Source organism: Cololabis saira, chromosome 20, assembly GCF_033807715.1.
Source record: "Cololabis saira isolate AMF1-May2022 chromosome 20, fColSai1.1, whole genome shotgun sequence".
NCBI classification, from domain to species: Eukaryota; Metazoa; Chordata; class Actinopteri; order Beloniformes; family Belonidae; genus Cololabis; species Cololabis saira.
In genome coordinates, this window is record NC_084606.1 from 29,274,396 (window position 1) to 29,294,361 (window position 19,966).

Below are 19,966 nucleotides of genomic sequence, written 5' to 3' on the forward strand. Positions count from 1 at the left end.
ACGTTCAGGCGTGCTGCAGTGGAAGCTTGTATGACTTGTATGTAGATTCTTCAGGCCTTTAGCGGATGGCACTACCCACCACTCTCTATATCAAACCATTCAAAAGTTATTAAAGAAAGTAGGAACTATCAGATATCGACCAATCAGAAGAAGGGGCGGGGCTAATTAATGCCAATGAAGGTCAAGTACTCAAAACCGAGTCCGATGACACCACCCACGACTCTCTATGTCAAACCATTTAAAAGTTATGGCAGAAAATAGGGACTATCAAATATCGACCAATCAGAAGAAGGGGCGGGACTAATTTGCACCAATTAGGTTCAAGGACTCAAAACCGAGTCCGATGACACCACCCACCAGTCTTTATGTCAAACGGTAACGCTTTTGACTGAGAAAAGTAATGCGCATCGTCGCAGGATCGAGACGCACATTTTGATGTATAACACACCTGGGTGCACGTTGGCACGCTGGCGAAGAAACGGCCGAAGAAATGGCATAAATTGCGGCAAAATTACACGATTAATTCAAAATGGCCGACTTCCTGTTCGGTTTCGTTCGGTTGAGACTTTTCTCTAAGTTGCGACATGATACAGGTGTGTACCGATTTTCTTGCATGTACGTCAAACCGTATCGTGGGGCTTGAGGCGCAAAGTTTTCTAGGGGGCGCTGTTTAGCCATTTTGCCACGCTCATTAATGCAAACATCACATTTTTCGCCAGGCCTGGCTTGCGTGCAAAATTTGGCGACTTTTGGGGCACGTTTAGGGGGGCAAAAAGGCCCTCCTTTCGTCGGAAGAAGGAAAAACCAGATACAATAGGGCCTTCGCACTGTAAGTGCTCGGGCCCTAATAAATGAATAAAAAAACCTCCCCAGGTGGGTTGTACTCAGCTTATGTGATCAAAAAATCTCTCTCACGACCTGCCATCCTGTGTTAGTTCTGTTTTATATTAGACCTGACCCGTGGTTACGACTACCCTCGGAGGTGAGTTATCGTTGGGCAGCTGGACACGCAATCCCGCATCGGTCAATGTAAAAAAGACAGGCGAGATGCTGGATCCGTGTGTTAAACGTGGGGGATCCACCAATGTAAAAGGGGCTTATGAATACTAGCAGCCTATAGAAGTGAGCCATTCAGTGCAGCATGAAAACTTCAGGTCATCCATCCATCCATCCATCCATCCATCCATCCATCCATCCATCCATCCATCCATCCATCCATCCATCCATCCATCCATCCATCCATCCATCCATCCATCCATCCATCCACCCATCCATCCAGCTGCAAAACGCTCCAGTGAGAGTTGCAGGTCATGGTATGATGAAGCCAACAGAAGCATATCATCTGCAAAAAGCAAAGACCCAATTCTGTGTTCAACAAACTGGACCCCCTTCACGTCTCTGTGCCTCGAGTTACATAATTACCTGAATTAAATTTGAATAGCAACTTTCGGAGTGAAGCCTACATTTTTTTAACCAGATTTTTCATCCAAGTATGCATGTTTTGTGTGTTTTAACTGTTCTGTAGTAGCTAATGTCAAAGCCATCATCAAAGTTAAAAAAAGAGAATTAGGCATATTTTCCTGTCATCTGTAGCAGGTATTCCTTTATTCAGTTTTTTTGATTGTTTAACAGCTGCAAAAACTACTTTTGACCAAATCATTTGAATGTTCTTTCTGCAGCCCCATCACAGGTATGGAGAAAATTTTAACAAGATCTTCTTGATGTTTTAGTAAAAACAGAAGTGGACTCTTTTCAGGAAAAAGGTATTATGGAATACTGAGTTACTGATATTCCAGGAATAACCACAAATAACTTGGTCATATGCTTTGATGTTACAATGTTAATCAAAAATGTAATAAAATGTATTTGTAGATTTTTAACAAGATTGACAGTGAGAAAAGAAATCATCACCATGTGTGGGAGGATGCTCTCACCTTTTGATAAGGTTGTAAAAAATAAGCTTAAGTAAACTTTTACTTGTACTAAAAGGGTTCATATTTTCTAACATCATGACCCTCACTGACTCATACCATGTAACACTTTTTATATGAGCACAAACAATACAACACTGCCTGAGAGGCCATAATGGTGCTCTACAACCCACTCGAATGCTCTCAATTCATTTTCACAGCCACATTTATGGAGAGGAGAAGGAACGTTGGTCCAATAAGCGCTCACTGAAACTGTGGCCTTTTCACTCACCTCAGCTGGCCCAGTTTTTCAGTGTGCCACACAGCATGAATTGCCCTAAAGATGATGGAAACATAATTGCTGCTATGGAGATATGATGCATTTGTCCCTGTGCTTTCTGTTATATAAATGCCTTGCAATATTTGTTTTAGGTGTTGTTATGAGTAGAGTTTGTGTAGGAGTGGGATAGGTCCACTCAGCCTGTTTGTCAGTCACCAGCCTGGTTTTATAACTACTTCATCAAGAACTTTGAGTTGTGATGTGCACTGAATTAAATTTTTCTCGTGCGTATTTTTTGTAGAGTTAACAGAAAGGGTGATGGGAATGTCCAGTATGCTGCTTGTTGCTGGCATCCTGTCCTTGCAAGCCTTCTGGTGTTTACAGAACTGAGCAGAGACTTTGGCCAACCACAGTGGGAGCAGCTGTCATTTTTGGGGATTGCCACCCATCACCCATGCAAGCTCACACCTCCAATCTAATATGATTTAAAATGTAGTAGTTTCCTGCTGGAATCCAGACCTTGAGGGGTAAACGAGAAGAGATCACTTTAAACTAAATTTTTCTTTAGCTGTAGCTTTGGTATAATTAACATTACCTTTGAATATTTCTCTCTGTCTCAAAACGGCTAAAGTAATATTAGTCTTAGTCTGAGTCAGAGGCAAATAATTACAGTAAAAGCTGAGTGTATGCCAAAGGCACTCTGAATGCATCTCATTAATTTCCCCCCAACCCTCCCGACACGTGCGATACCTTTCAAAGAATTACTTTTCTGGTTCAGAAAGACTTGGTGGGTGAAGTCACAGTGCGACAGATTTAAGAAAACATCTCTTGCAGTTACAGCATGAAGTATCTAAAGCATCCTTACAGCTGTGTCCTTGCCGTTTCCTGCATTAAAATTTTGTTTGGAAAAACCAAACTACCTAAACCCAAAGATGGCTTTGGGTTGCTAGCTTGTATTGGGGTTCTTGCCGTGGCGTTGCATCCTCGCTCAGCTCGTTTACATTATTCATCACATTCCCACTGCGCATGGCGACCAGCATTAGGATGTTAACTTGGTGCTGGATTAATGACCACTATCCAGCTCAGAAAAGCAGCATGGCAGCATGCAGACATTGATCTCACTAGCAATGGGTCATCAGATCTTTGAAGAGCGGCTGTCATCCCATTATGCTGCACTGATTTGCCTAATATTTCATTCCTCAACCACTAACTTATCATATGAATCAAAAGGTTTGGTTTTCATGTGCACATATCCATAATGATAATAATAGCTAGATGTGAAAAGTTTCAGATGTTCTCCCCATGCTTTGAGTTTTTCTCCAGTGTGTGGCGCTGCAGAGGACTGGCAACCTGACCAGGGTGTAACCCTGCCTTTCACCTGTAATGAGCTGTGATTGATTTAAAGCAGACCCCCCCTGACCCTTTATAGGTATAACTGGGTCTAAAAACAGATAGATGGAAGTTGTTGTTAAAAAATAAATAAATAAACCACTTCCCAGCATAAATTAATTAAATTCATGTTAAATCCTACTTTCCAGGAAACTTGGTGATTTTCATGAAATGGGGGTTAAAAAAAAGAAAAAACTAAATCTGAAACCACAGTTTGAAGTAAGAAAGTTCAAGCATAATAAAACATTGAAGCGCTAGGATCAATAAAGCACATTGGCTGACTCAACTGGCTGTCGATGCATCCAGAAATTAAATCTGTAACATTTATTATACAAGGGAGAAGCCAAATATCAGTGCATGAATGCAACAGGAACACCACTAAGTTTAGTTTTTTGTTACATCCTGAAAAATGTTTGGTTTTTAGTCTTAAATGATATTTTAGGCACCCTTTTCTTTTTTTCCCCATACTTGTACTTAGTTTTTTATTTATTCATGTTTTAAGCCATATTAAGCCAATTTTTACTAGTACAGGGAATATTTCCAGTAAAATGAGGGCTTTGACTTGTAAATTCTTGTTCTGTCCTCTTGATGGCAGCACAGGCAGACAAACGAGCTTCCTGCAGGAGCTCAGGGCCTCAGGATGATGACAGATACAGGCTGTTCATCTTCTAGACATTTTTCTTTAATCGTGAGATTTAAACAGTGATTAAGTCCAGCAGAGCTTGAAAATATGGATTTAAATCAAATATGTTCTTGGAGATTACTCATGTCTTTATTCATTATAATTCATCATTTTTCTGTTCATTTCAGACATCTAGCAGGAATAACAGAAAATTGCATGTAAGCATATAATACTTCTCCCAAAGAAGTAAAAATACCTCAGTTTAACTGTCTGTGAAAGCGGTTTATAAGATTGTGTTACCTTTCAAAAAGGATTCTCACAAATTTGTTGTACCACAGTCTAGAGAGCTGAATCACATTAGTTTAGAGTTCACCGTTGTGTTTGTCTCTTGCAGGGTTACCAGGCCACCGTGGCCAGCTCATATAATCTCTCTAAACAAATGGAACACCATTAGTTTTTATCGCCACGTTGCGGCTCTGTGCTTTGTCTTCAGACAGGAATTCAATTGTAACCTGATTTGGCTCCAGAAAACACTTTCTGCCTTCACTTGTCTTTGTCACCAGAAGGATTTACTGTGCTGCAGGCCACTCGTGATAACTTTTGATTTGATGTAATCTAAACGTAGAAAGGAGCTTGACTATCGAAAGGATCAAATATTCCAGTTACATTCATTTTACAGTGCATTGTTGGTATTTAATAACTAGTGTTAAAACATTTACTTGGAAAGAGGAATGCATTATTTTAGAAAATAACTGATTTAAACGGACATATGTGCTTTTGAGCTCCATTGTGTACAATGATCAGAGGCACCAACGATACTACAGTATGTAGTAAAAAACGTTTAAGTCAAATTTAACCCAACATTTCTGGGTTATTCTTACCATTTAATTCATGATATCCCAAAATTAGCCCATAGGAAATGCTTGCAGTAAGAAAAATGAACAATGTAATCCTTTTCCTTTTATTTACCCTTTTAAATATCAATACATAATAACTTATTTGCCAGAATGTATTATTTCAGCCATTATGAAGGTCCCCAGCTGGTAGAACTCACTTCCTTGAACTCCTTCCATGTACCACACGGCAATTACCTTCATCACCAATCACACGCTGATTGATACGGCACAGTGTGTGCTGATGACATGCACAAGTCTTGATTGTTTTCATCACCATTAGCCAAGGGCCTTGATTGCACCCTATGCAAAGTTCTGAGGTGGTTGGAGAGCAGATGCTGGTAAATGGAGGACGTTTCTGTGAGATTAGGTCATGTTCGGGTATCGGTGTTAAAATGTTACCAGGCATTGAAAAGCCTGGTAACATTTTAAGATTAAAAAATAAAAAGAATATCCATGTAAATGGAAGTTTTTCCCCTCTGTGCCCACATCCTTTCACCTTTGCAACCTCTATTCTCGTGCTGCTTCCTACACAGCCACCAGGTCTGTCATATCCATCGACAGCAGACCCACACTTACGCACACACACTTTCTGAGCTCACTATATTTAGCCCTTTCCCAGCTTCCACAAATAAGAGAAAGTAATAGTGGCATAAATTAGATGCCAAATAGTATTTGTATCAGAAAGGTTGTTTCCATGGTAAAAATGCATACTAACAGTTTCTTTTGAGCCAACAGTTTGTGAAGCTGATCATGCCTGAGAGGCGGGGAATCTTATCTGCTGACCATCTTTTAATAAGAAACTACATTGTCGTGTTTTCTAATTAAGCATGCTGGATGGCTCATCTTCCCTTTGTGTGATTGTGCCAGGAAGAGGTAGACATGGCTCTGCTTGAAAGAATTATTTAGCTGGTTGTCTTGTTTTGAATATGTGACAGAATTTGCATTCTCCTTTCATCATGATTTGGCTGCAAGATTTTAGATAAGAGTTTAAACAGCCCATATTAAAGGAACATCCACCAAAAATATTGTGGCTTGGATGCAAGTTATAGCTTAGATTCAAACTGGAATAAAGACTGATAATATTAATACACTGTCATGATGAAAAACATGAAAAGTTCTACCCTCCACTGAGAGAATCAGGAGGCACCAAATGATGTCCTTCCCTTGTCTGCAGCAGCAACCTGCTTGCACATGCCAGGTGTGAGCCTGCAGGCAGGTTTTTAGTATGAACCTCAAAGGCTTTTCCCTCCACCGTGTTGTCTTTCTGTGACCTCTCCCTCTTCATCTCTCCCTGAAGGGCTTCTGCTTCATTCAAAGTCCCATGCAGGCACGGCAAGCTTCAGCATACGGGTTATTTCTTGAGGTGACATTTTCCACCCATCAGTCATCCTGCAACCTCTTTGTGCAGCGCCGCCTCAAACAGAGGCCTAATGCAATCCTTTCATTTTGAAAAAGAAATTACTTTATTTAGACTTTAGTCGGGGCGATTAAAAAAAATCATTACAGAAGATGAATCAAAAATGTACCTTTTATTAGCAAAAATTTGACTTGATAACATTTATTTTAATGACATTATTTCCCTTTGTGGATTACGACAGTATTGTTGAATTGACCTGAAATGATCTTTTTATTTCACAAATTGCGCCTCAACATTTATACTGAGTTTATACTCAGTACTGTTGAGCAAAACACATTTCTTTTTCTTGCCAAACTAAAGACCCACTATAATTTGCCAGTGCTACAAGCGTCTTATTGAACATGACATGGCCTCAACCATCGGGATTGTTGTACTTCCCTTCATAGTTGTCATCCAAGAGGAAGTGGCAAAGTGAAAAGTATTCACATTCATTACTCAGGTAGAAGTATAGATACTAGTTTAAAGATACTCCTGTTGAAGTATCAACTCAAGTTTTTTACTCAAGTAAAAGTATAAAAGTACTGGTTTCAAAACTACTTAAAGTATAAAAGTAAAAGTAATGTAAGGGGGAAAAAGCCATTAAAGACAAAAGCCATTGAAAATGAATGCATCTTAGTATAATGCAAATATATTAAAGAACCATATATGTGTACTATTGAGCATTAACATGTGTTTCAGAGAGCAGCAGATATGATGACTAGTTGCCTATAAGTATTGTAATGGTGCAAAAAGTCAAACTTCAGAGGCATGTTATCATTTATCCTAACCTTTATTGGATTGTACATCCACGTTTAGTTGCAGGAATCTGAGGGAACGGATGTAAGAACAAAACTGGACAAGAACATCTGAAACAACCACAACCAAATTCACTCTATCCGGATGGAGCAATTTAACTGGATAGTTTTTTTTAAAGGCCAAAATGAAATAGAGTAACGAGGCTGTTTTTAAAATGTAAGGAGTAAAAAGTAGAGATAATTGCGTGAAAATGTAAGAAGTAAAAGTAAAAAGTCGTCTGAAAAACAATTACTCCAGTGAAGTATAGATAACCAAAATTTCTACTTAAGTAAGGTAAGCAAGTATTTGTACTTCGTTACTTGACACCTCTGATAGTAACACACATGAGGTGAAATAATATTCAGTAAAGAGAAAATAAAAGCCATAAAAGGATAGATATGCTTAACATTTTAAATTAATTTTTAGAAAACTATTAAGATATTGCTGTAATTTCAAAAAGCAAAGATGAAGTTGTATAAACTTTTTGTTTGACAGTAGAATATAATGATATATAACATGTTTCCAAACGTGCTTACAGGTTATAATTTGCAAATTAAAATAAATCTTCATCTGTTTTAACTGAATGATTTGAACATTTAACCTGAAAATGACCACAGGGAAAGATCAGTGTCTCTGTAGGAAATTCCTGCAGCATCCATCTGGTTGTTAAGATACAGTTTTTCACCGGTGGACCTCGTGGTGGCGTTAAAGGGAAAGTCAGACACCCACCATCCATTATTTAGATTCATCTTCTCTCTTAGCCTTCTGTCCATCATCCATCTCTGTCTTTCATGATCACTTTCATCCCTTCTCCTCTGTTTATCTCCTACTCTCTTTTCACACCCCCATGTCTTTTATCGTTGCCTTCTCCATTTCCCCCCGCCTTCCTTTCTCTTCCACTCACTTCTTTCTCCCTCCCCACCTTCCTCTCTGACTTGTGCCGGGCTCTAATCAGAGCCATAGATGCAGGGCTCTTAAGTGGAGTAAAAATGACCTGCTGGCAATACTACACGCTGAGCTCTATACGGTCGGCCATGGGCAGCCTGTGACCTGTGCAGCATGTTGACTATGAACTTGGAGGGGCTGGAAATGATTGCTGTGCTGGTTGTAGTTGTCCTGTTTGTCAAGGTGCTGGAGCAGTTTGGCTGGTTAGAAGCTGACTATGACGGTAAGAAAACCGCAAAACTCCTTGTGTGGTGTTTTTTTTCTTTTTGGTGGTCAACAATTTGTTGCTAACCATGTTTGGCTGAAGAGTGACTGATTTGATCAGGATTGTTACCTGTAATTGTTCATCTGATGGTTCGTTAGTTAAAAATGTGCCTTGAGATGTTTTCCTGTGTTTCAGGGATCCCATCTGTTGCTCATTCTCATCATACATGTCGGCTGTAAGCTGTATATGAGCATAACTACAATGTTTGGCAGAATAATATGTCTATTTATGCAGCCACTTTGATTTCTGGGTAATTTAAGTTTCAAATGTGTTTTACAGACTTTATAAGGTCATGTTTCAGTCTGTCACTCAAACCAAAGTGCCAGGCAGTCTCTGCACATTTCTTACTGAATATGTTAATTAAAGATGTTGTGTCTCTCTGAGTCACCTGGTTTTGCTGCTAATTATCTCAACAGTTAAGATGACTCATGCATTGCACATATGGCTGAGTATTATGATTTCACATTTTGATTTGAAACTGTTTGTGACTATTATTTTCACTTTTAATTTTATATTCATTTTAGCCGTTCATTTTTGCTTGATGTTGTTTAAATAAATTTATATAAAAAACAAGATTGTTGGTCAAAGCTTGCATCATCTGTGAGTTGGCTCACTTGTTTATCCAAACCAGAGAGCGAGAGCAGGCTCTGCATGTTATCCTGCAGCAGCTGGCAGCTTGAGAACCTGAAATGGACAGAATAGACATGATGAAATGTTTGCCTCTTGTTTGCTTGGAATAAAAAGTGGGGGATCAAAATTGAATTGTGTAATATGCTGGCCACTCAAAGAGGAGGTTCTCTTTTGAAAAATAAGAAGTTGCCGCAAAGTAATTTAGCTGTAGAGGCCTGTGAGTAGTTGAAGTGATTTATGACTGCATATGGACTTTAGAGACTGAATATGTCTTTGCTTGGATGGATTTTTGTTTTGGTATCCTCTCTCTTCTGTGTATAGCTTAATTGGAACCAGTGTCTGAATCAGTGCCCGCTGGAGATTTGTCAAAGTGCCACGCCAAATCTGTCTGTAAAAAGTGTGAATTGAACATTTCGTAGTTGAGTCTCTGGCTCTGAATGCCACCTGTTGTTGAAGTTATTTATAAGTTCTGCTTTCTGTTCAGGCTGCCAAGCTGTATGCCTTATGTCTGGGCTTTCACAGGCAAGAGGCAGAAACGTTTTCCAACCAGCCAAGATAGAAGAAGTAGGTGTTAGTGCTGCTTTTTCAACGATAAAAAAAAAAAAAAAAAAAGGTTTTTCCCCATTTGACTTGTATTTTCAACTGGCTGGTTTTTCCCTAAAACCCCAATGTTTTTATGGCATATTAAGCTTCAGTCTTGAGGTTTTTTTTCAGTTTTTTTCTTTTTACAGAAGGTATCTAGGGTCACTATTATAGTTAATACACTATGGGAACCAAGAAGACCACTTTGATGGAGGTGTTTTCCTCATTCTCTTGCTCAGTATAAGATCCCACAGTTCAGCACCGTCCTTGTTATACTATAGTCCCGTCAGATTCTACTAAGTAAACTATGGCTGACGGATCCGGATTGGAGGCAGATCTGTTTAGCACCTTGGCTGTACCGAGAGTCCAGCTGTTGTCATGCATGCAGAATGTGGTTTGGCTTGTTGAAATAAGCAAGACCTTAGCTGGAAAAGCTTAAAAACATCTGGATGGCAGCATATGTTGCCCCAGAACTTGTGTTTATCGGTCAGTATTAATGAGGGTTGAAAATGACTGACATATTTTTGGTAGCACTCAGTGTTTTCAAGTTGTTTTGGTATATGGTACCATATACCAAAAACAACAAACAGGATGCAGGAGCAGAGTGAAGGCAACATCATAACACACACTTTATTTGTTAAATACACAGCTTATGTAATCTGCACATGCCTTGTGCACCATCACTTTGTGTCATATTTTCCATTACATGACTTCTCACACCTTTCCTCCACCGCACTCCATCAAACATGAGACTTTTCTTAGATACTGGCAGATTTCAGCTTCAGTTTTTCATCAAATTACTTACAGGGAATGAAAGATTAATTACTTAATTATCTGCACAAATAAAAATATGTTGATTGATATGTGGCATTTAAGAAATTTGCCCTCTAATTTCACATTAATTTCCATGTCATTGCACTGTGAGCAGCGTTTTGATTAATCAGTGATTGATAAAGGTGGGCTGTCTTTGGAATTTTTAAGTCATTTTAGTAGCTTTGAGATGTATTAGAATACGTTTAAACAAAGGAAGAAATTAAATTATTGTCAGTTTAAGCAAATAAACATTTTTGTCTCTGCATTTGGCCGAACTATCCCTGTGGTACATTTGACCTTCTGGACATTGCACCTTATTTTAAGTGAAGCTATCAGGTTTAATTTTATTTGTGTGTATCATTATTATAATTTTTTTGTGTTTATATATATATTTTTTTTATTTATATGAAGAAATATTACATTTTGTCTCATCAGTGATTTTGATCAGAATTAAGAAGGATTAGTTTCTTTAAATCATAAGCTTTTTTACTCCAAAGTCACTCATAAAAGAAAAATGGTTGGGTGCCCCCCCCCCAAGCTTTTTATGGAGTTGAGTTTGTTGGTCAAAGACACTTGGATATAAAGACTGCGGAATTTGGAAATTTGATCAACAATCCTTTGATTTAAGAAGGACCTCTCTAATCTTTTAAGCTACAGCCAGCTGTATTCTTTTATTAGATGGCTGTTGGAGGAAAACAGGCTTCTAACAAAGCTCGACACCATAGGTGCTTTTCATTTTTCTGAATGAACATCATAAATAAAACACTCGGTGGACGATACCAGAACCAAGATACTTTACTGTTGTAGCACCAGATGATGGTTTATTGTGCATTTTTTGCAGAAACACTACCACGATTTTTGACTCATTAAAAGCATTTAACTTTCCTTTGATATTTAGGGCTCATTTTTATACCTGAACAGAGAAATGTGAGGGGGATGCTCACAGGAGCACTGCAGTTGTTTGAACTATAAACTTTTAAAGAACTCTGCAAACTTTGTCTTTCATCAACATGCACAACAGTTAACACAAATGCCAGCAGAGGGTAGCAGAACTTACAGTTCTACCAGCCGCCCCGCCTGCCGCTCCAATATTCAGCTGGGTTTATTGATCATATTCCAACCAGTATGTACCAGCTTCTTGTTTGTACGCCCAAAACCAACAGACACACACTGCCAAAGATCGAGTTTATTAAATAATAGCTTCAGCTGTGTTATTTAGTGGGATATGAAGAATAAATGTAATTTATACTGAATTATTGACAAGGACTTTTAAAACAGATACATTCACAACTGATAAAAGTAAAAGTGCCATTGTACAAGTCATTAGAAAAATGGGCCACAGATCTTGAGAACCAAGCCCAAAACACCCAACAAATACGTGCAATTAAGTTGAAATAAAATCTTAACAATTAGCCATGAAGACCTGTTTTGAGTATAAACATGTAATGCCTCATATTTGTGATTTCTAGAATAGGCACATCACGAAGCTCAGACCAGTTAACATGAATAAACAAACGATTAAAAATATTTCAAGTAACATTTTCAGTTGTTGACTTTGCAATAATGCTTATTTTATGTGATCTCTTTGTAATACTTGTGCAAATATTCATATTCATAGCTTAGGCAACATGCTTTAGATCCAAACATTTTATTTAGCTAGGAAAGTTTTGAAAAAATCTCTTTCTTATGCTGTTTGATACAGTCTGAAGGTTCAGGTGTTAAAGGATTGTTGTTGTCACTGTTAGCTTTCCATTGAAACAATCAGTGAAGGATGTTTCTAGCAGCATGAGCTTTCCTCTGTCATTAATCACAGCAATTTCTTGTGACTCGAGAGTTTCAGAGGAAACCGAGTGAATGATGTTTGAGGTTCTTGCTGCAGGCACACTTGAAAAAGATGTTCAGTAAGGAACCTGTGTTGCCTTGGTTACAACGAAGCAGCTTGCTTGACATTCAATGAAAAGAAGTGCGACAGTGATTACAGAACTGGCCTCCACATTGACCTGATCCCATGATCTACTTTGAATTAAGCATCTCCAATCTTTTTCTTTTGGCCAAACAACTCTTACAGTACTTCTTTACATTGCAAAACAAGACTAGGAGGTATAAAGTTTCTGATTCTGTGACTGTTTAAAGTGAGATTGCCACCCATACTGGGGACAAATGATGCAGAAATCATTCAAACCATTGTTAATCACAAAAAACATCATACAGACACCATTTTAAATTTATCCCCTTTCACTGAGGTAGAGGTTTTCTGAGATTTCTTTTACCGTGGCACTTTGTACAGCTAATTCTGGGTATTTTATCAGTTTCATTTTCCAATATAGACTTCACCCAACCACACTTGCATTCTCTATTCTCGATTTCTAAATCTTTACAGAATTCTCACATGATTTCTGACACCTTCCAATATAACACAATGTCTGGTGATGTGTCGCAGACAAAAAACTGGTGGCAGTTATTATCGCAAGCTTTGGTGCTACAATCGTTTCTTTATTCACCCTGCATTTACTCTGGATGAAAATATCTTGTCACGTCTCCTCAGTTTGCTTTAAACCACTGTATATCACTAAAATTTAGAATCTGCAGATGCAGGATTTTAAAGTAAACATATTTAAAGTATTTTATGTGTTGTTTGCTCATTTGTTTTGTTTTATGTTTTATGGCCATTTAAACGTATTTATTTTAGTGGTCTTCAGTGCTTTGTTTATACTTTTTTTTTTTTATCACAAAATAACTCCCATAAATTGTTTTGCTCTTGTTTAATAGTGTTATGGTGAGGGATGTCTCTGCACAATTACCCGAAATGAGGCAGTGTTGAACACTAGAATATTTAATAATGGAGACTAATAACTTTAATCCAAAAATTGCCTCAAGAGTGCCCCCGGCTTCAATATTAACTTAAATGGGTTATCTACTTCATTTAAGAATAAAGGTAAATCAAGTTTATTTATTTGCTTAATTCAAAATTTAAATTCAACAAAATTACATTAGTTTTCTCTGTATTGTATCTGTGTTCTTAGATTTAATAATCAATAAAGTAAGGTAAAGTATCATAAAGTCTGAAATTTATAAGGCGAAACTCAGACTGATGTTTGTTTCAATGGCTTTTTTTTTCTTTGACAGATGAGAAAACGTATAGAAGCAGCCAGACATCCCAGGATTTCTGTTTACTGTGGTCAGTTTCACACCTAAGACTAATGTCCACGGCAAGGAAACTCCACCATATCCCCCACTGTTAGTTCAGAACGAGAGGGGTAGGGTGTCAGCTTTGTCTGTCGCTAATATGGGGAAATTCTCTCTGACCAAATCAGGTTTTCATCAGTTAAAAAAAGGTTAGATCAGACTGTTGAAGAGGGCTGGTCAAGTATGCACTCACATCTATGCAAAAGTAAAGCATCTGCTGCAAGATTAAATCATGTGTATAGTCTGACTTTTAAAGGTTTTGTTAAATCTAAGTATTAACCATTCATTTATAGAGTTGTTTAAATATATCATTTCATATCTGCCATGTCATTTCTCAAAAAAAATCATCATCTGTCTTGATATTCTTTGTTTTTTTCGTCTCCATTTTTTATTTGCTGGTGAACCGAGCTCGTCATATTTCATCTCTGGACAGCGGCTCCAGCCATCCAGCGCTCCGTCGGCTGTCTTATGTCATCCCTGTCTTCTCTCTTTTTACTGTCCCTGCTAATGCGTGTTTTCCATTGACGTTTGCACTTAAAGGTCAAGCATGACTGGCACTTTTCTCCTCGTAATAGGATGCCATAAATCAGATGTACAAAGAAAACCCTAATCTGCCGTCGGCCCAGGCGTGTTATCCACACTGACGGGCGTACCAGGAAAAACATGGCCAGACTAATTACCTGGGATGACACAAAGCTGTTGGACCTGAGGCAGCAAAAAGGCTGCATTGTTGCCTTTTTGAGACTTGGGAGCTTTTTAATTGAACTTACAGCACATTTTATGATTTTAACAGTAACTTCCTTTGTTCCCTGAGCAGTCGAGAGCAGCATGAATTAATCAAGTAGCTGTAGCTCGTTAGTCATCAACCAAACCTTGGTATGAGCCAAACCAAGAGAAGTGAGAGGTGGTCATTCCTCATTTATTCATCTATGTTATCTGGTACCATGACATTTTTCTTTGCCGTTTGTTTTTCTTCTTCTTCTCTTTTTCTCCAATTTCAGCCTACAGCCTAAATTTCTTTTTCTAAAAAAAAAAAAATTAACACAAAAGTTAACGGTTTCTGATTGTTAATTGACATATTCATTGACGCTTGAAGTAAAATAACTATTGTATGCCTTTATTTTATTATTATTATAACTCCCAAGTCATACTGGCAAATTCATGAATGGACGTATTTGGTCAGGCAGGGCCGACTTTTGCAGAAAAATAAAAGATGTTGACAATGTTTTTCATCCAACTTTAAAAACTGAGCCATATATTACAGTTTCAGTTAAAAAAAAAGGACCCAAAGACAACACACGAGAGCCATTTTTGATGAAGAAGCAGTTAACCTAAGTAACTCAAGCTCACGCAGGTTAGCTGGCAAATGCTCACACAGTGAGCAGGTGAAAGCCAATAAAAGTATGCACACCCAACCAAAACATGTACAGTTCCTACAAACAAGTCCAAAGAAATGAATACAGGGAAAATGGAGAGCTTAAGAAACAAATCCAGATAGAAATTGGAAAAACTTAAAGCATGGCTTAAGACAACTGGACATTAAGGCGAGTTACAAGCCTGAATTGTCACACGATGGAGAAGAGAACAAGGATGTGGGTGTCAACACATAGGAAGGACTACGAGGGACTCAGAAAAGCAGACTCCTGATATTAACTTTAAACTACACATTTGTGTTAGAATCTTGGATATCAGCTTGCATATTATGTTCAAGTATATTTATTCAAATTCCCATCAAGCCGTCTGTACATGAATAACTCACTAAAACGAGTCGCTCCACCGAGCTCCCCCGTTGCCTGCACATGCTGCTCCAATGATGGTTGTTCATCGTCCATAACTATCGTCCCCTTCTCAGACGGTCGATATGACAGCTTCATGTCATTATAGCCTGGAGAACCTGAGCCAAACTCGAGCGCTGCTTTGCATGCCAGAGAAACTCCCCGCCCCTACAGGTGTCATCCAATTATACCAGCCGCTTGTACTTTAAGCTGATGTGTAAACGGCACATTTTCATCTTCATCTCCCATCCAGCGAGCTGCGTCGCATTGATGGATGATGGTGGCATCCACGCCTCTCCTCTTTGTGCTGGTTTCTTAATGTTGTCTGCGCTGCAAGAAGGACGACGCTTGACAAATTCTTAATGGCAATTTTGTTCTTAGGGGGCTGCTTGGTATGCACATGCTGCAACGGAGACGAGCGGGAAAAAAGCTAATAAAGCCCCAGAGGTTATTACATTTTTGAAAAAAAAAAAAGAAAAACTAACCTAAGTGACTTATGTTCCTGTAATATCCACTATGGTTTTTATCGCAACGTACTGCTCCGCTGTTCAGTTAATAGCTTAAAGGCTTTCGTGGGGATGATGAAAGGATCACTATTAATTATAGTGCGCAGAAGAAACCATTTAAGCTTTCCTGCATGCAAGTAGTAGCTTCAGTTTCAGTGCTTCTCTAAAGGGTTTCTATTGAATATACTGTGTTTGTAAGAGTGACCCGTTGACGTGCACTGCTGGCAATGTCCTCGGTCCAGAAGATGTGATAAGATATTACCCTTATGAACGCTGACTGTAGAAACTGGCAGGACACGTGGACACAATGAATGAGAGAAAATCTGTTATCTGTGCCCAGATCAGTGTTGGTCTGCAGAGGCAGACGGACAGAAAGGTCGCAGGTTTGTTGTGCGGACCACTCCTGCTCGTTACAAAGATAAGGGATTCACACCCGAGTGCAGCTTGACATTTCATGCTTGGATCTTTTTTGAGAGCTGCCGTCCAGAGGTTATGGAGGCTCTTTGTGAAGCTCTTCAGTCCCGTCACGATGTGCTGATTTGGATCAAACATTGCAGAAAAGAATATTTCTCTTTTGAATGGTTCACTATTAGCATATTTTTCTGGAAAAAAGCTTATGAGGAAGATACTACGCAAAGGAGTTTACCCAGTTAAGGAAGACAAATGCCTGTTGACATAAATGGAGAAGTTACGTTGACATGAGAACATCGTGTTACACAATATTCTTTACAGTGTTTTACACAGTTACATTTGTACAGGAGGAGTCGTTTGAATATGTAAACAATAAAACTTAGTGACTTTCTATTGCTCTGAAGCAGTTTGTATGGTGATCACTAGTCTTGTCTCCATAGAAATTCTTCGGAGGACTTGTTTCATCACTCAGAAGTGGGCTACTTTTTTATTTTTTTAACCATAGTCATGTTCTTAAAGTATCCACAGGGCAATATATTGGATAAATTAATTAAAACAAGGGAACCAGCTGCTCATTCAGGAATCTTTTTTGGACTGAGAGACATTTGACTGTGTACTGTGGGGTATTCTGTGAAGAATGCTCTGGGAGTGTGGTCCCTTTGCTACAGACCTATCAGTTCCTCTACACACTGAGCAACAGTTTGGTCTGTACTACTAGCTACCTTAAGTCACAGATTCTGTTCATAACTTTAACAGACTCTGTGCGGCCAAGGAGCAGCGGGTCTGATTCTGTGGGCTCGGGAATCCATTCCTCCTCTGCAGAGGATGCTGTCATTGTGCAGCAACATCCATGCTGTCACTGGAGCAGTTGGCAGCCAAGTGGGAAGTGGCAGTGATGACAATCAGCACTCCTACATATGAGGCCATGGTGCCCAGTTGGAGAAGGGTGAAATGCTCTCTGTGTTGGGAGGGAGCTGCTGTCTGGAATAGAGGTGTTTCAGAACCAGTAAACGCTAGAGAGAGATTATCTGTCTCAACTGGCCTGGGCCAGAAGAGATGGCTGGGCAGACTGAGGTCTGGTCCTCTCTGCTTACGCTGCTAGCGTAAGCAGAGCGTTAACGGAACACTACATGGTGAGGAGTGTAAACTTGAGTTAAATGGAAGCAGTCTTGAGTTAAAATCGAGTATTTGTTAATGTTAGTACGGTCGTGTGAAGTGGGGATAATGTTCCTACAGAAAAACTGAGCTCTTTTTAACTTTTTATTTGTACAAAAAGTCCAGTTGCTGGCATCACGTAAAAATATTGCACAAGTCGATTTGGCAACGTAAGATAAAGTATTAGCATTTATAGGCGCTAAAGGTCACGTACCAAGCAGATCACGTACCGAGGGTTGTTTTCATCCTGTAATGTTCCTTTAATACAGTAGATGTATGGATGGATTTTTTTATTTATTTTTTTTTGCTTTGCTTAAAACCTGAATAAAACACGCATGAAATCTGGGAAACAGGTTGAACTGAGACTTTTGTCTTTTCTTTTCATTTAGCCTTTCTACTCCTTACATTTCATTGATAACACACACTTGAATAAACAAACACACAAAGGCATGGACTGTTATTCATAAACTATTGTAAATGACATGTTTTATAGACTTCTGAGCCCTACGTAATATTTCTAAAGGTTGATAAAATAGCAGCATGTCTAGGATGATGCTCTGTTTAAGACCAGCTGCTATTTGCTGGTATTTTAGAGTCTGAAAGCAGGTAGGGTGTGTTCAGATTATGAATAACATTTTTGTAATTTCTTTTGTTTTTTTTGCTTATTTTTTTTCTCCAGATGTTATAATACAAAATCATTTGATACGATTTCAAAGAAAAAGCAGCATTTCATCACTTGTTGTGGTTTGATAATAAGCAGAAGGTGACTGAATAAAAGTGTGTTAGTTTTTCCATCTCTGGACCATTTATCAGCGAGCAATTCGGTAAGTGCTGAGTTATGGTTCCTTTCACAGTGCCAAAATAATATCCTGCCACGATGATTGCAATTAAGGTGGCTTTGTGCATTTACATTAGTGATGTATGGCTGCATCTCCTGCAGATGGAATCAGAGCGGGGAACGTGCAGCAGTCAAAGTAATCAAATGGAGTTCAGCTATATTGTGTTTGCAGCTGTAAAAACGACTTTTTTTTCTTTTCAAAACTAAATTATTCTTGTTTACTCGTCGAAAACAAAATGACTTTCACGGCTAGAACCAGTAGGTGGTGTTGTCTTCACTCATTTGCTACAGACACTAACTACATGTTACTTGCACTCGCCCTCTCCTCCACACTGATTCCCTGTCTCCCTTTTTCCATTAAATCTCTGTGGACTTAAAACCTTTTATGAAAACAAGCAACCAATGGGATTCTTCACCTTGCTTTCCTCTAACACTGCTGTGTACAAACACTACGTACACCTATTATAGTGTTTTTCTCTTGGCTTAAGGTGTGGATGCTCAGCTACGAGCTTGTATTTTAGTCCTTTATCACTTTTTATGACTTGATGCCACATTACCATGTGACTATGATGGATTTGTTTAAGGTAAATCATTTAAAAGGCTGTTATGGTTTTGTTTGGCCAGTGGGTTCTTAAATTTGATAACATTTTGTTTTTTAATGGACTTTTTCCTCTCCAGTCCTCTTTGTGGCTATGGAAAAGTCCCTTTTACTTTATCTGAGGATATAACACTATACTAGGTGCAAAACCTCTCCCTTTCAGGGCTGCGTTCACATTTCACAACGTGTCTGAAGTTAATTCATATATGTGGAGTTAAAGAGCAGCCGCGCTTCCTCTAACACAGCACCTCCCGCTGCCTCTCTCATCTCCCCGCCCTCCTCACTTCTTCACTCACATCCACTCCCTCTCATCCTCCCTCCCTTTACTTTGCAGAGCGGCAGTCTGAGCGCCTGAAAGGGCAAGAGAGAGAGGCAAAAACTGTCGGAGAAGAACAGACTTTGCTCTGCCGGCTTTTTCCACAGCTCTCACATGTCTCATCCTTTCTGAGGACGGGAATGAAAAGGAAGAAGGAAGCGGTGCGTGGGTTCAGCATCCGTGGACTCTATTGCACTTGATTTATTTAAAAAAAAACATTCAGAGTGACTCTGAGACATCAGAAGACTTGAGGCTTCTCAGAGTCCCGAGTCCCTCTGCGGGTTCTTAGCCTCGTCCCGCCGTAACTCCACCCAGGCTGGATTTAAGTCACCCGGCCGGTGCTCGCGGGCCGGCGTAGCGCTGGAGTGGGTGCAGGGGAACTGGAGTGCAGGACCAGGTGGGAGTGCCAGTCCTGGTCCTGGCGGGACACTAGAAGGTGAAGAGGCCGGCTCGGGCTCGGGGTTTGGGTCAGGATATGGTGGCGTGGAGTGGGTAGAGGGTGGAGAGATGCTGAGCGCCATCTGGGAGACAGAGGGGCTGCAGACGGTGGGCATTGTGGTGCTGGTGTTCGCTTCCATCAAACTGCTGCACCTTCTGGGGCTCATCAGCTTCTCAGAGGGTAAGACACCAACGGACATGAGACATGAGAGAACTAAAC

The 19,966-nt window shown here is 39.4% G+C and overlaps 1 protein-coding gene across 6 annotated transcripts in view; it reads left to right on the forward strand.

The window, feature by feature from the left end:
- The window catches only part of kcnip4a (potassium voltage-gated channel interacting protein 4a), a 144,208-nt gene that overhangs the window by 93,906 nt on the left and 30,336 nt on the right, over positions 1 to 19,966 (forward strand). The window contains exon 1 of one of the 6 annotated variants that reach the window (XM_061710333.1): positions 8,357 to 8,456. The exons of 4 other annotated variants lie outside the window; for them this stretch is intronic. In XM_061710333.1, coding sequence (XP_061566317.1) covers positions 8,357 to 8,456 — 100 coding nt within the window. Of the gene's footprint in view, positions 1 to 8,356; positions 8,457 to 19,552; positions 19,928 to 19,966 lie in introns of those variants that run through there. One more of the 6 variants, XM_061710336.1, reaches the window with a different exon arrangement.